Source organism: Haliotis rubra, unplaced genomic scaffold, assembly GCF_003918875.1.
Source record: "Haliotis rubra isolate DU_JTF1 unplaced genomic scaffold, ASM391887v1 Scf46, whole genome shotgun sequence".
NCBI lineage: Eukaryota > Metazoa > Mollusca > Gastropoda > Lepetellida > Haliotidae > Haliotis > Haliotis rubra.
The window spans coordinates 175596-190264 of NW_025767146.1; the positions used below are offsets into that span (position 1 = coordinate 175596).

A 14669-nucleotide genomic window follows, 5' to 3' on the forward strand; every position below is an offset into this window, starting at 1 on the left:
GTGAAACGTTCATCACTTCACAGATTACGAGGCTTCAGAAACGAAAATAAACAAAAATGACAGTTCGGAACTAATAATTTCCATTGAAATTCTCCCGACCCTCCCATACAGTCATCTTGCTATTGCCCGCCGCGTAATAACATACTCTGGAACCCTGTTCCTCGACGAATGCAAACAGGAACTAATGGAGGATTTACTGTATGCATGTTATTTAATTCATGTATCCATGGACACTTTCACTAACGCTCTCACGTTAACGGTGCAAATGGCCCTCGAAAATATTGAAAAAATTATCACGTTGTATTTGAGTGAAATCACTTATTTTGCTAGGGTAACATATTGGGCTGCTTAAATCCAACAGGAATTCAACAAGAATTGAAAACTTTTGAAAATATAACAAGTTAACAAGATAGGTACACTCTTAGAGAATCCTAACACTGAAATGGTCGTTATAACAAGGGATAACCACCTAAACCGATGAAAACACACACCTATAAAGCAGTCATGGCCCTTATTACCAAGCCTTGGAGTACACGTTTCCTTAACATTGTAACTGTGTTCTTGCTTGATAGACTAACTAATCCCCAGCAAGTACAGTGCAGGATAAAACATACTGAACTTGCAAACATTGACCAAACTGTGTGAAAGCAAACTTTAGGAAAGCAGGATACACATTAAACAAAATGCCATGAAGTGACAAATACTTTCAAATCCTCTGAAAGTTCAATCACAAACCATATGTGTCGTCTATTTAAGGAGGAAACATGGTTTAATAGTTTTCCAACCACTAAATATAAACCAATGTATAAGTAACGAACATTTCAGACAACGCCATCTCTTCAGAAACACTGTCTTGTCCTCAGATGGACTTAAACTGGACAGATTTCAAAATATTGAAACTGAAAACAATCATATAAAGATTCAATAAGCATGCCTGGGATCTATTTTTTTTTCAAACTAAAAATTGACATTATCTTCATAAATCTTAACAGTTTAAATGCAGAAAGTAAACTATTCTCAAATCTACTTATTATCATTCAATCTTTTTGGGGTATAAATTTCAAATAATGATGCTGTAATTATTTAACATGAGACAAGCAACAAAAAATCTGGAAATAATAGGACTGAAGCTCAATTTAATCCAATCGAAGAGACAGAAATGTCCGTTACTAGGATGAAATGTTCCTTGTGGTTGTTATTGATGTTATGGTAATGTTTCTATTGCCCAAATGTAAGTCTGTCTTATCAAATACAGAGTGACATTACTTTGTAAACTCCGAAACGTTACTAATAACTAAACAGTAAGTGATGATGTCAATCTTTTATTTAGAAATGAAATGTTCGTTACATCGTTACTTCCTATTTCACTTCCCATATGGGATAGCAGTGACGTGATATTTGAAAATAGTATCAGAACTTCACAAGCAATTTAGTTCGAATATCCTGGTAACGAACATTTCAGTAACGGAGATTTCATATTCTGGCAAATCAAGCAGTAAGTTACCGTTAACCACACACTAACATTGAATTGTTTTTTTCTTTTCCCATCTGGCATACTTTGTGTTCTAAATGTAACTTAAACTATGTGAAAAAAAGTTCAATTCCCTAATTTGGCGGTGGTAACACATTTCGCTCTTATTTAAACACATGGAATGTTTTCTGTTTATTGAGATATACTATGCAGAGAGATATTCTGAGCCCAAATAAATGACAAGTACCATTAATGTAAACGTATGCTTTGTTCTACATATGTACATGTCAACCTGAAAATTGGTCACGGACATTTCCTCGAGACGTGGCATTTGAACACATTCATTTGTCTAAAAAGAATGCATTGTCTTGACAATTTGCAGAAAATGAAACTTTTGACCAATATCAATGTCCTAATGTACTAATATCCAAGTATTTGTATACCAAACTGCATAAGTTTAACTGCAAAGTAAGGTTTTGTTACCGGCGACAGTAACGAACATTTCAAATTGGCCGGAGCTGTAACAAATATACTTTTTTGTGTTATTGGTCTGTTTATGCATTATAGATGTTGGCCAGGGTGGTACCATATGCATTATCCAACCATACTCGTAATAACATTTGCTAATGAAGTTTATTAGAAGCATGGCGGCGACCGCATTTGCACCCAGTTATTGAGAATGAATGATAATGGCCGAAGCTCATACACAGGGGCTATTCGACTGTACCAGAGACGATATAATATATACACAGGGCCTATTCGACTGTACCAGAGACCATATTATATATGCATATATATGGTCACTGACTGTACATGAAAACCGGATGTTGCTCCTTTGCAACAACCCATTTTCCACTGTACAGATTTTAAGGGACAACCCAGGCTTCACGTTCACGGTATGGTTAAGGTATTCCCCACATTTAACAAATGCAACATTTTAAATATGAGAATATAAAGACTTTCTCCACATATTTGGAATCAGACAAATGTCTATTTCAAGCGGCTCCCCGACTGAAGCTCACCAGAGACCATATAATATCTATATTATCAGTGAGCTGTTTATCAGAGCACGCTGTACGACAGAGCACGCTGCACGACATGCAAGGATTAGAAGGAGCGCAGTGTTGCAATATACAAGTGGTTAGATATATCAAATAATACTGATTAATATTTATGTATCGTGTTGAATGAATTTGTCTCAAAATTCTGGACTGGTTATTGTACTAAGTTACGCAATAGGACGGAACCCAGTCAGCAGGAAACGAGACTGTTGTGTAATCAATGTTTTGACTTGAACACATTCGAATCTCCATTTGTTCTTGTAGATGCAGTCAGGTTGAAGTTTAAAGCCACACTTAGTTTTGAAGCTTCGCCCGCATCCATCGCATATGAGTGTCGTAGTTGTGGTACTTGTGACAACTTGTAACTATTTTAAGGAAATGTTAGACTCGCCTAGGGCCTAATCATTCATTTCTGAAAAGAATTTAATCCGTGCAGTACACGTCGAACAGCATGTTCACTTTAGTATAGCACGAATTATTTTCCTAAATGAGTGTTCAAAACATAGCATATGGCGTAACAGTGATGTAATTAGTAAAGAAGTTGTCGGATAACTGAATCTTAACTATATACATAGCTAGGACTTCAAATTTACCTGCAAATGTTCACAAATATCCACCCGGAACTGATATACTGACACATTATTTATGATACACCAATAAACATGCAGGTCTTTGAGAAATTACCTGTTCCAAAAACCTATCACAGGACTCAGTCACTCTGTAAAGGCACAACTACCCGTACAGTCACAGCCTGGGACAGTAGCAACTACCCGTACAGTCACAGCCTGGGACAGTAGCAACTACCCGTACAGTCACAGCCTGAGACAGTAGCAACTACCAGTACAGTCACAGCCTGGGATAGTAGCAACTACCCGTACAGTCAAAGCCTGGGACCGTAGCAACTACCCGTACAGTCACAGCCTGGGACAGTAGCAACTACCCGTACAGTCACAGCCTGGGACAGTAGCAACTACCCATACAGTCACAGCCTGGGACAGTAGCAACTACCCGTACAGTCACAGCCTGGGACAGTAGCAACTACCCGTACAGTCACAGCCTGGGACAGTAGCAACCACCTTTCAGCGTACAGTTTAGTTTCAGTCAAAACAAAGGCTTGAAACATTCACAATACATGCATTCGGCATGTATATAATAAAATCTGCCTGCACAGGAAAACACTGTATGAAAGAAACCATCTATATCACTGTATTCGACACATTTACAAGAAAGCTTCATCTGTAGACACACACACTTTAAGCCGGTTCTATTCAAAATAGTGTGTGTAATTTCCGTGAACGTGAAGCCTGGGTTGTCCCTGGAACACTGTACAGTGGAAAATGGGTTGTTGCAGAGGTACAACATCCGGTTTTCATGTACAGTCGAATACCCCCTGTAATATAGTATGACCAGAATTTATTGAGAATTTTGGGAATATATTTAATTGGATTTCTACTAAAAACAACCTTGACCAGCTATCAAGTGCTTGGTTTCATTCAAGGGAGACAAGTCCGTTAATCCTTTTTCATTAGTTTGTGAAGAGTTATCCCCCTTTGTTTACTTGCTAGCAGACGACATTTTCAGTGATCCTCAGTATGGATGATTTAGAGAAGAGGAAGTTGATTTTAGAGTATTATAACAAGGACATCAGATAAGCTAAAGTGAATTCAAGTGGAACAGGCATCCCTTTGTCCACTGTTTATCGTGTTTTGAAAAATATTGCAAATGGATATGGCATTGAGCACCAGGGAGGCGCAGGTAGGCCCAGAAAATAGACTGTCGGTGACAGGAGGCGGCTTGGTATTCTTGTTTCTAAAAACAAATGAAGGAGTTTAGAAAACTTAAGGCTGGATATGATTGATAGAGGAACTGTGTCTGTCTGTAAGGAGACAATTAGAACTGAGCTGCATGCAATGGGTTGACAGAAAAGTCGAGGAATTCCATCACCGATCATGAAACCTGAACAAAAGGAGCGAAAGTTGAACTGGTGCTTACAGCATAGAAATTTTAACTGGGACAATGTGATTTTCTCAGATGAAAGTTCTGTGTGGCTGTTTCCTAATACACTGAAATTCTTGACCAAACAAACTGAAAAACCATAATATCAGCGCCCAAAGTACAGTCCGAAATTTAACGTGTGGGGTGGCATATCTGTGTTAGGGGCAACGCCCCTCTGTGTATTTGAAGGGAATATGAACAGTGAGCGTACACAGATATTCTCGAGGGACATTTACTTCCATCTGCTCACGTGTTCTATGGAAACTTTTGGATTTCCCAGCAGGACAACGACCCAAAACATCGTTCAAAGCATTCACAGGCCTGGTTTCGGACCCAAAATATGATATTATTAGATTGGCCAAGCTATAGCCCCGACCTAAATCCAATAGAAAATATTTGGGGACTTATGAAGGAAAGTGTCAATAAGAAAAATCTGACAAATATTGCTGAAAGGAAAGAAGAGGTGGTCCGATATTGGGACAGCATGGACCACAACTTTCTAACTTCTTTGATCAGTAGTATGCCCCGCCGCATTGAAGCCTGCATTGCTGCCCATGGTGACTTGACAAAATACTAACTGTTCACCTGTCTTTGAATCTGGAGTTATGTTCTGCTAATATTTGTTATTTATTTTTTAATGTTTTTATGTATTTCGAGTGCTCGGGTTGTGTCAGCCCATTAGTCATGCGTCTTAATAAACATGGTTGATTGCTCGTATATATGAACCCGTAGTACCTGTAGGTAAATTGAATGACCCATATTATTGAAACGAAACAAAATGAATTTAACACGAGTTTATTTGAGTCAGTCTCTAAATTTTTGCATATTTTATGTAGGCACGTTTTGTTTGCATGTTTCACTTTGAAATGTTGTTGATTACGTTTGTAGTAATCTGACTATGCAAAACATAAATTATGCTAGCTTAAAGACATTTCATTTATCATATTTAACCCTTTTTATTAGAAATTTCAGGAAATTGCGTCACTACCGTTATGAAATTTGTAACGTCATTTTGAAAAGAAAATAATTCCAAAACTGATATCATTTAATGTACATACATATTGGAATATCTAGTGACGGTTCTTCCATGTTAGGTCAATATATATGTAGTTATTCTTAAACAATCTACAACATCAGTAGACTCAAATTAAAAAAAATAATAGAGTATTTCCTTAAATCTGCATAATATACTGAGTCAAAAAAGAAACTTCACATTCTTTCTTCAGGGCACTATAAAAGAACAAGAGATGGTTAGATGGTTAAATTGTTATTATTTCATTGCTGAGATCTGTGTGATGTACTCGATACACTGACAGTGCCATAATCAGTTCCATTAGGCTACACCGCCGTTCCAAAACATAGGTATACAGAATGTCAAGTCACAAGAATAAAAATGCGAAATTTCTCAGTTCAATATCGTGTATGGCCGCCCCGCGCATTCACCACTGCCAAACACCGTCTCCTCATCGACTGCCTGATGCTTGTGAACACGTGGTTGGGGATTCTGCGCCATTGCTCTTGCAAGGCAGCGCCAAGTTCCTGCAAATTCTGAGGTTGGTTCCTAAGACCACTGAGCCTTCTCCCAAGTGCATCCCAAACGTGCTCTATTGGATTAAGGTCAGGGGACCTCGATGGCCAGTCCATGACGTTGATTCCAGCGTTTTGAAGGAAATTTCGTGTCAACATCGCGGTATACGGCCGAGCATTATCATGCTGGAACTGTAGACCTGGGCCATGAGCCGCCATGAAAGGAACGAGTTCAGGAGTGAGCACCTGGTCGCCGTAAGCAGCAGCTGTGAGGTTTCCACGGATGACCAGAAGTCGGGAACAGTTGTTCCCACAGAAAGCACCCCACACCATGCAACTTCCGCCCCCGAATCTGTCGACTTCCTGTACACAACATTGGGCATACCGTTCACGACGTCGTCTCCAGACTCTATGCCTGCCGTCGGCGAATCTGAGGGTAAACCTGGATTCATCGCTTAAGACGACTCGATTCCAGTCTCTCTGGGTCCATCGGAGGTGACGTTGAGCCCACAGCAGACGTTGACGTTGATGAAACGGCGTCAATATTGGCCCACGATATGGACGTCGAGAATGGAGACTGGCAGCCCACAACCGATTTCGAATGGTCTGTGAGGACAGTCGACCTCTAAACATCTCAGCCCTGGTTCGTGTAACCGGCAGAAATCTGTCACGTAGGTCACGTAGGACGATTTGACGGTCTTCTGCTCGTGACGTCACACGTGGACGACCCGACCTTGGGCGATCAGAAGTGGTGCCAGTTTGTTGTAGACGACCTCGCAAGTCATACACAGTACGACGGCTGCATCCCAATGCTCTTGCGACGTCAATAACTGATCTTCCCGCTTGCAACATGCCAACGGCACGTTGGCATTTCACAATCGTGGCATTTCAAGTACCATTAGAACTGTGGTTTAAAAGTGTTTTTTCAATTCTTGAGGCCAATGCAAACACGTGCATATGAAGAAAACTTCGGTGCGAAGATGACGTGATCGACTGCAGGTGCAAAACCTGATTTGGCACTAACGTCATTTGCACGACGAATGGATGGGTTTGAGTGGGTTTTGCTAACGTTTTTCTAGAGTCGAAAGATAGGGATCCCATTTCGGATACATAGATGTATCATCAGAGAAAAATTATTCATTATTTTTTAAATTACATTTTGTGAAGTTTCTTTTTTGACTCAGTATATTTACCCTACCCCACTCCACCACCCCCTTTTCTAAGAACATATTCAAAACAATCGGTATGCAGAGTAGACGTATTGAATAATGTTTGACTATCATCTTGTATCTCGCACAAGAAAAGCGGACGAGGCTATTGTATCGATGGGAGCATGCCCCTAATCCGATCCGTTCCGTATGACTAGTGGCCGTATGAGAAATGGGCGTATGACTAATGGGATACAACCACTCGGGTCCGAGTCGAGTCTGACCCCTCGAGTACACGAGTCAAAGAAAATGAATTCGTTGAAGCCCAATTACAGTTGGATAAATAAATCTCAGCCGTGCAAAGCACAGCCTGCCTTACTGTGTTAGATGTGTAGTTGTTAAGGGGCGTCACGGTCGGGTATAGGGCAAATGCTGTTCGAACGCCCAGTAAAATAACTAAGAAAAAACAGAAGGCAGGAATGAATGACTTACCCGAACAGTCTTATGTCTACCACTTCTCTTCTGCGTGTGCTGTGAAGCGCTCAGTTTTTATATGGTTGTCAACAGTAGCGTGAATACCCATGACGTGAGCTCCTCATTAAATGTTTAAGCTACGTTGCATCATGTGGAAGTTTCCTAAAGGGGCATCCATCTACCAGAAACCGTTCAACTATGTGCATCTGGGTCTCGTGTCGTTATCAGTGACTAAATAGCTCGTGACCCACACAACTGCTACATGTTGCTCAATGATAAATCCACCTGACACTAATCAGCGTTCGAAATAGCTGCTTGCCCGACCATCCGGGACGGGTTATTTTCAACACGACCTGCCAGATTCTCAAATTCACCTGCCCGACGGTCGGGTTAAAATTTAGACATGTACATGAAGACATTTTGTGGGCAGGTAAGTTTTGGTCAGGGCTGGCAAGTTTTACAACTAACCAACCCTGTGGTCGGGCTGAAATTTTTGGAGTTTCATACACTGCACTAATCAAGTTTGCAGAGAGACGTAAATCGAACATGGCCTCTGAAGGAATAGCAAACAAAAGAGACTTCGACATATTCAGACAGATTCACCCAAGAATAGAGACGCACTCCGCATGGAAGCTATGTAAGCTGTACCCCCATATTACAGTTCACACTTCCATGTTCTACTGTGTGCCTCTGTGAGTGAGTGAGTGAGTGAGTGAGTGAGTTTTACGCCGCACTCAGCAATTTTCCAGCTATATGGCGGCGGTCAGTAAATAATCGACTCCTGACCAAACAATCCAGTAATCAACAGCATGAACATCGATCTGCACAACTGGGAACCGATGACATGTGTCAACCCAGTCAGCAAGCCTGACCACCAGATCCCGTTAGTCGCCTCTTACGACAAGCATGGGTTACTGAAGGCCAATATTCTAACCGGAACCTTCACGGGTCGTGTGCCTCTGTGAGGAGCTCAACATCAGATGTACTTATCTTTTTACTCACACATTGTGAAACTGACCTTCCTTAATTCCAAGTCAAGGCCATTCTCTCAACAGGGATGCAATGTCTATTCCCTATTCGCCTACCTGTTTTCTGTAGGCAAAAAGGGATGTAGGCGAAATGGGACTCAACCATCAGATATACTGTGCTGTAAGTGAGGACTGTTTTACGACAATGTGACTGTACATGCAGTAACAGGCTGTGACCTCACGATGACACTCCGCGACAATCTCTGGACAGAACTAGCCAGTATAGGAAGTCTGGAGTTTAGTGTGTATCTGCACAATATATCAGATCTGGACATTAAATGCACACTCCCAGCTGCTGGGAGTACAGCCCTTCTGACACTCTGGGTAATGCAGAAGGCTGCAGTGTTGGGGAGTCTACATATTCTCCGGAAAGTTCTACTAGGCAGTGTTTCCTGGGAGAAGTCCCATTCGCTGTCTGGGCTGCTTGTAGAGGGTGCGAGGGTCCTGAGCTGGTGATGAGCCTTACCAGCCTGACTGTGCCAGGATCACCCAAACCCTCTCTTCTGCATTTTCATCTTAATCTGTAAAACATACTTTATTTGTAAATACCCACTGTGGAGATGCTCAGTGGCGCTGTGGCAATATTGAGGAAGGCGATGGTTCATATGTGTATTACAGAAAGGCAACAGTGAACAGAGAGGTATTTAGCTGAGATTGAAAAGTTTCGATGAAGTGTTCGTGATTTGTTTTGGAGGAGAGTTCCACAGTGGAGGGCTGGCAAAGGTGAAGGCTGGGTCAGACAGTTGGTTTGGAGATCTGTGTTGGGTGAGGAGACAGTCAGAGGAGGACTGGGGATTTCGTTGGGGTACATACACGGAGACGAGTAGTTTGAGATAGTCGGGAAAGTTATTGTTGTAGAGGCAGTCCAGTCTAAGTAAACCTAGGCTCAATATTATTCGTTACACTGCTATACTGAGTCTAACAAAACCTAGTAGAAGGTCGCGTTAGCTAACCTTTAGGACTGACCAATCAGAATACAGCTTACCAAATCGCGAAAGTTAACATTCGCACATACCGTTTGAACCTTTACCTCAAAAACTCGAACGATTCCGAATGCTATTTTCCGCACGATCGCTTCCGAGTGATACACGCAATGAGTAAACAGTCGCTAAAAATAGCGTTTTTGTCAATATTCAAGGATGTCACCTTGCGAAAATATAAGCAAATAGTAACCATGTCATCAGAAACCCATAAGCGTCATTCGTGACCAACTCGTGTTATACCAGGACAAGACGAATAGCGTCTTCTTGGAGGTTACGGAAAGAGGCGAGTGATGACGAATGGAGGTTATGGAAAGAGGCGAGTGGTGACGAATGCCATAAGCGTATATACTGCAGGTCAAATATCTCTGTTTTGTGCGGATTTTTGTTTGTTGATAGATCAGTGTCAGCGATCAGGGAAGAAAAATCCCAAAACCGTTTTGTAAATCCCGCCGAACCCTAACAAGTAGTCGGACTGGGTGAATCCGTTCGGCAGTCTCCCGTTTGATTGGGCGGTCATAGGTCGCTGAAAGGTTAGCTGACGCGACCTTCTACTAGGTTTTGTTAGACTCAGTATAGCAGTGTAACGAATAATACTGAGCCTAAGTTTACTTAGACTGAAAGGCAGTCATGAGTCAGAAATTCTTGCAGAGATGGGGAGCCCGTGTAGAGACTGTAGTACTGGGTGATATGGTCATGACGAGGAGTGTGGGTGATACATCTGGCAGCGGAATTTTGGATATTAAAAATATTTTTCGAACCGAAACGAGGGAAGCACGTTGCCAACATTTGCTAACTTCGCTCGCATATAGAAAAACTGGTAATTTTTCTCTCTGCTGCGCAACCCAATTGCTCATGCTGTTGATCACTGGATTGTCTGGTCCAAACTCAATTAATTACAGACCGCTGTCATATAGCTTGAATATTAAGAACAATGCCATTTAGAAAGTGGTCAAATACAACATATGTATACCGCTCAGCCACACGATGGAAGCCGCGGTGGTTGGGCGTGTTGGGCGGCTGACTTTGTGTGCTGCCGACTAGGTGCCTGACTCTGAGGGTGTGGGTTCGAATCCTGGATGGGACTCAATAAAAGTACTAGAATCTGTACTTTAGGGAGAAAGTGGAATCCCAATATAACATATGTTACAGCTGGAATATTGCTGAGTGCGGCGTAAAACTAAACTCACTCACATTATACATTAGAAAACACTTGTATGAATGTCAACGTCTTTATTTAGAATACACTGTTGAAGTTCGCCAAATAACATCGACTATGTATCAAAGCTTAGTTTGCATCAAATATTAACTTGCAGATTGGACAGTTGGATGTGTTGTTTTGTATAGTTCAACATCATGGTAGATCAAATGAAAGTGTTTGAAACATCAGGAAACATGTTTTTACTATTTAACATCAAATTCAAGGTTTGAAATATACTATGTATTAGAAACTGTGATCGTGGGCCACATGGATGTTTATTTGCGACCTGCAACCAGTTGACATCGTCAGTTTCTTATCTAATTGTTTTCGTCTCCTTCACAATTTGGCTCCTTGCACCCGCTGGTGAAGTAGCCTACGGCTGCCCCGCCTGCGGCCATTGCTACCTTCGTTCCTACAGCTACACCAGCAGCCCCTGTGACAAGACAAAAGTATTTCATAATGCAAGATAATGGCTGACAACATATATTTGATTTACCAAGGTCGAATAAAAATACAAGAATGTTATTAATGATTATGTGATTAATAAACTAGGAGAAGCTCCAAATGTACCTGCAGACTGTGCTACTGCAACGAGCCCCGCGCCCACTCCTGTCGTCGCAGCTGTAGACATCGCACCCGCTGCCAGGGAGCCTGCTGTAATCCCTGTTCCTGTGAACCCCATTCCTGCGAGCCCGGCCCCCAGAACAACTGGACCCAGTACCGCACCTCCTACAGCTCCAACCACAACAGCGGGGCCCACGCACCACGGGTCATCCCAGAAACTCTTCTCCTTGTCCTCTTGAATAAATATTTCATGCATTAGGATTCTTATTCTTCCAAATTGTTATTCGGGGCTAGGGAGTAAGTCAAGATGACAAAACTGACGACCTCGATCTTACACTTCAGCCACAAACATGTGAGAACATTCTAGTTCTGGGAGTGTTAGTTCACATTGTCTGTATTCACTGTGTTCACATTAGTTTAAAAATGGAATAATCATTACACATGCCACATGTTTATTTATAGTTTGTCGTCAGACTGACAAACGGTGACGGTTAAGTCCACGTTTCATCAAACGTGCTCCCCTGACCTTGATCTTATAGGTAACCGTAACATAAGGCGATAGAAATCTCATCTTGAGGATAATGTTCATTAAGAGGCTTGTACACCTTTAACATATTCCATTTATATGACAGATATTTTGCCATTAAACGCGCTCGGTTGAGAACACCATTTGCGGCCACCCTGGTCAAATTTGAGCAAATACATTCTGCATTCCCATTGTATCTGAGAGAAGCTGAAGTACCGTCAGTACAGCCGAACATTGTCGTGTGAAGAAGCTGAAGTACCGTCAGTACAGCTGAATATTGTCATGTGAAGCAGCTGAAGTACCGTCAGTACAGCTGAACATTGTCGTGTGAAGAAGCTGAAGTACCGTCAGTACAGCCGAACATTGTCGTGGTAGGAAGCTGAAGTACCGACAGTACAAGCAAACCTTGTCGTGTGAAGAAGCTGAAGTACCGTCAGTACAGTCGAACATTGTCGTGTGAAGAAGCTGAAGTACCGTCAGTACAGCTGAACATTGTCGAATGAAGAAGCTTAAGTACCGTCAGTACAGTCGAACATTGTCGTGTGAAGAACCTAAAGTACCGTCAGTACAGCCGAACATTGTCGTGTGAAGAAGCTGAAGTACCGTCCGTACAAGCAAACATTGTCGTGTGAAGAAGCTGAAGTACCGTCAGTACAGTCGAACATTGTCGTGTGAAGAAACTAAAGTTTCGTCAGTACAGCCGAAAATTGTCGAATGAAGAAGCTGAAGTACCGTCAGTACAGTTGAACATTGTCGTGTGAAGAAGCTGAAGTACCGTCAGTACAGCCGAACATTGTCGTGTGAAGAAGCTGAAGTACCATCAGTACAGCCGGACATTGTCGTGTGAAGAAGCTGAAGTACCGTCAGTACAGCCGAAACATTGTCGTGTGAAGAAGCTGCTTCCTAAGGGAACATGACAGGTGGTTGTGAGGGTCAACTTACCTGTGCCACGGACGCCCAGACAGCTGATGAGGAGCAGAAAACATACGACGTCCGTTCGCAACATGTTGTTACAAGTGATTGTAAATAGTCTGTGGATGAAAGACAGTTGTAAACAATACTGTAATGTGTAAATAGGTGAATAATGCCAAAAAAATGTCCGTTCGCTTAATTCGATGTGAAGAGTTGCGTCCGTTTGGTGAAACCCTAATGACCACATCTGAACATTGAAAGAAGACTTTCACCAGACCACCGAAGATGTCCAGAAATTGCGTGCTGAAAAAGATTATGCATGGACTTGGGAGGGTGACAAAATTCAACGAATGTTCAATGAAGAGACAATAAATTCACTAAATCAAATTCGCGTAGCTATTGAAAATCAACATATTGACGACTGTGAAACGTTCATCACTTCACAGATTACGAGGCTTCAGAAACGAAAAAAAAAAATGATACAAAACCAAGATTTGTCAGAGAGTGGTAAGGAGACAGTTCGGAACTATTAATTTCCATTGAAATTCTCCCGACCCTCCCATACCGTCATCTTGCTATTGCCCGCCGCGTAATAACATACTCTGGAATCGTGTTCCTCAACGAATGCAAACAGGAACTAATGGAGGATTTACTGTATGCATGTTATTTAATTCACATATCCATGGACACTTTCAATAACGCTCTCACGTTAACGGTGCAAATGGCTCTCGAAAATAATGAAAAAAAATTCACGTTGTATTTGAGTGAAATCACTTATTTTGCCAAGGTAACATATTGGGCTGCTTAAATCTAACGGGAATTCAACAAGAATTGAAAACTTTTGAAAATATAACAAGTTAACAAGATAGGTACACTCTTAGAGAATCCTAACACTGAAATGGTCGTTATAACAAGGGATAACCACCTAAACCGATTAAAACACACACCTAGAAAGCAGTCATGGCCCGTATTACCAAGCTTTGGAGTACACGTTTCCTTAACATTGTAACTGTGTTCTTGCTTGATAGACTAACTAATCCCCAGCAAGTACAGTGCAGGATAAAACATACTGAACTTACAAACATTGTCCAAACTGTGTGAAAGCAAACTTTAGGAAAGCAGGATACACATTAAACAAAATACCATGAAGTGACAAATACTTCAAATCCTCTGAAAGTTCAATCACAAACCATAAGTGTGTCGTGTATTTAAGGAGGAAACATGGTTTTCCAACCACTAAATATAAACCACTATATAAGTAACGAACATTTCAGACAACGCCATCTCTTCAGAAACACTGTCTTGTCCTCAGATGGACTTAAACTGGGCAGATTTCAAGATACTGAAACTGAAAACAATCATATAACGATTCAATAAGCATGCCTGGGATCGATTATTTCCCCACCTTTAACAAATGCAACATTTTAAATATGAGAATATAAAGACTTTCTCCACATATTTGGAATCAGATAAATGTCTATTTCAAGCGGCTCCCCGACTGAAGCTCACCAGAGACCATATAATATCTATATTATCAGTGAGCTGTTTATCAGAGCACGCTGTACGACAGAGCACGCTGCACGACATGTTTGCAAGGATTAGAAGGAGCGCAGTGTTGCAATATACAAGTGGTTAGATATATCAAATAATACTGATTAATATCTATGTATCGAGTTGAATGAATTTGTCTCAAAATTCTGGACTGGTTATTGTACTAAGTTACGCAATAGGACGGAACCCAGTCAGCAGGAAACGAGACTGTTGTGTAATCAGTGTTTTGAC

The 14669-nt window shown here is 41.5% G+C and overlaps 2 protein-coding genes across 6 annotated transcripts in view; both read right to left on the reverse strand.

Annotated features, from left to right (window-relative positions):
* LOC124290257 (interferon alpha-inducible protein 27-like protein 2A) overlaps positions 1 to 14669 on the reverse strand; it is a 117336-nt gene that overhangs the window by 59002 nt on the left and 43665 nt on the right. Inside the window, exons 1-3 of one of the 5 annotated variants that reach the window (XM_046726979.1) lie at positions 12918 to 12996; positions 11456 to 11683; positions 11120 to 11318 (exon numbers count right to left, since the gene is read on the reverse strand). In XM_046726979.1, the coding sequence (XP_046582935.1) occupies positions 11203 to 11318; positions 11456 to 11683; positions 12918 to 12981 (408 nt within the window). In that variant the 5' untranslated portion in view covers positions 12982 to 12996 and the 3' untranslated portion in view covers positions 11120 to 11202. Of the gene's footprint in view, positions 1 to 11119; positions 11319 to 11455; positions 11684 to 12917; positions 12997 to 14669 lie in introns of those variants that run through there. The other 4 variants (XM_046726978.1, XM_046726981.1, XM_046726980.1 and 1 more) reach the window with 4 other exon arrangements.
* LOC124290206 (interferon alpha-inducible protein 27-like protein 2A) lies at positions 11203 to 12981 on the reverse strand. Its single transcript, XM_046726919.1, has 3 exons — positions 12918 to 12981; positions 11456 to 11683; positions 11203 to 11318 (listed from the first exon to the last, which is right to left on the reverse strand). The coding sequence occupies exons 1-3, from the start codon at positions 12979 to 12981 to the stop codon at positions 11203 to 11205; spliced, it is 408 nt and encodes a 135-aa protein (XP_046582875.1).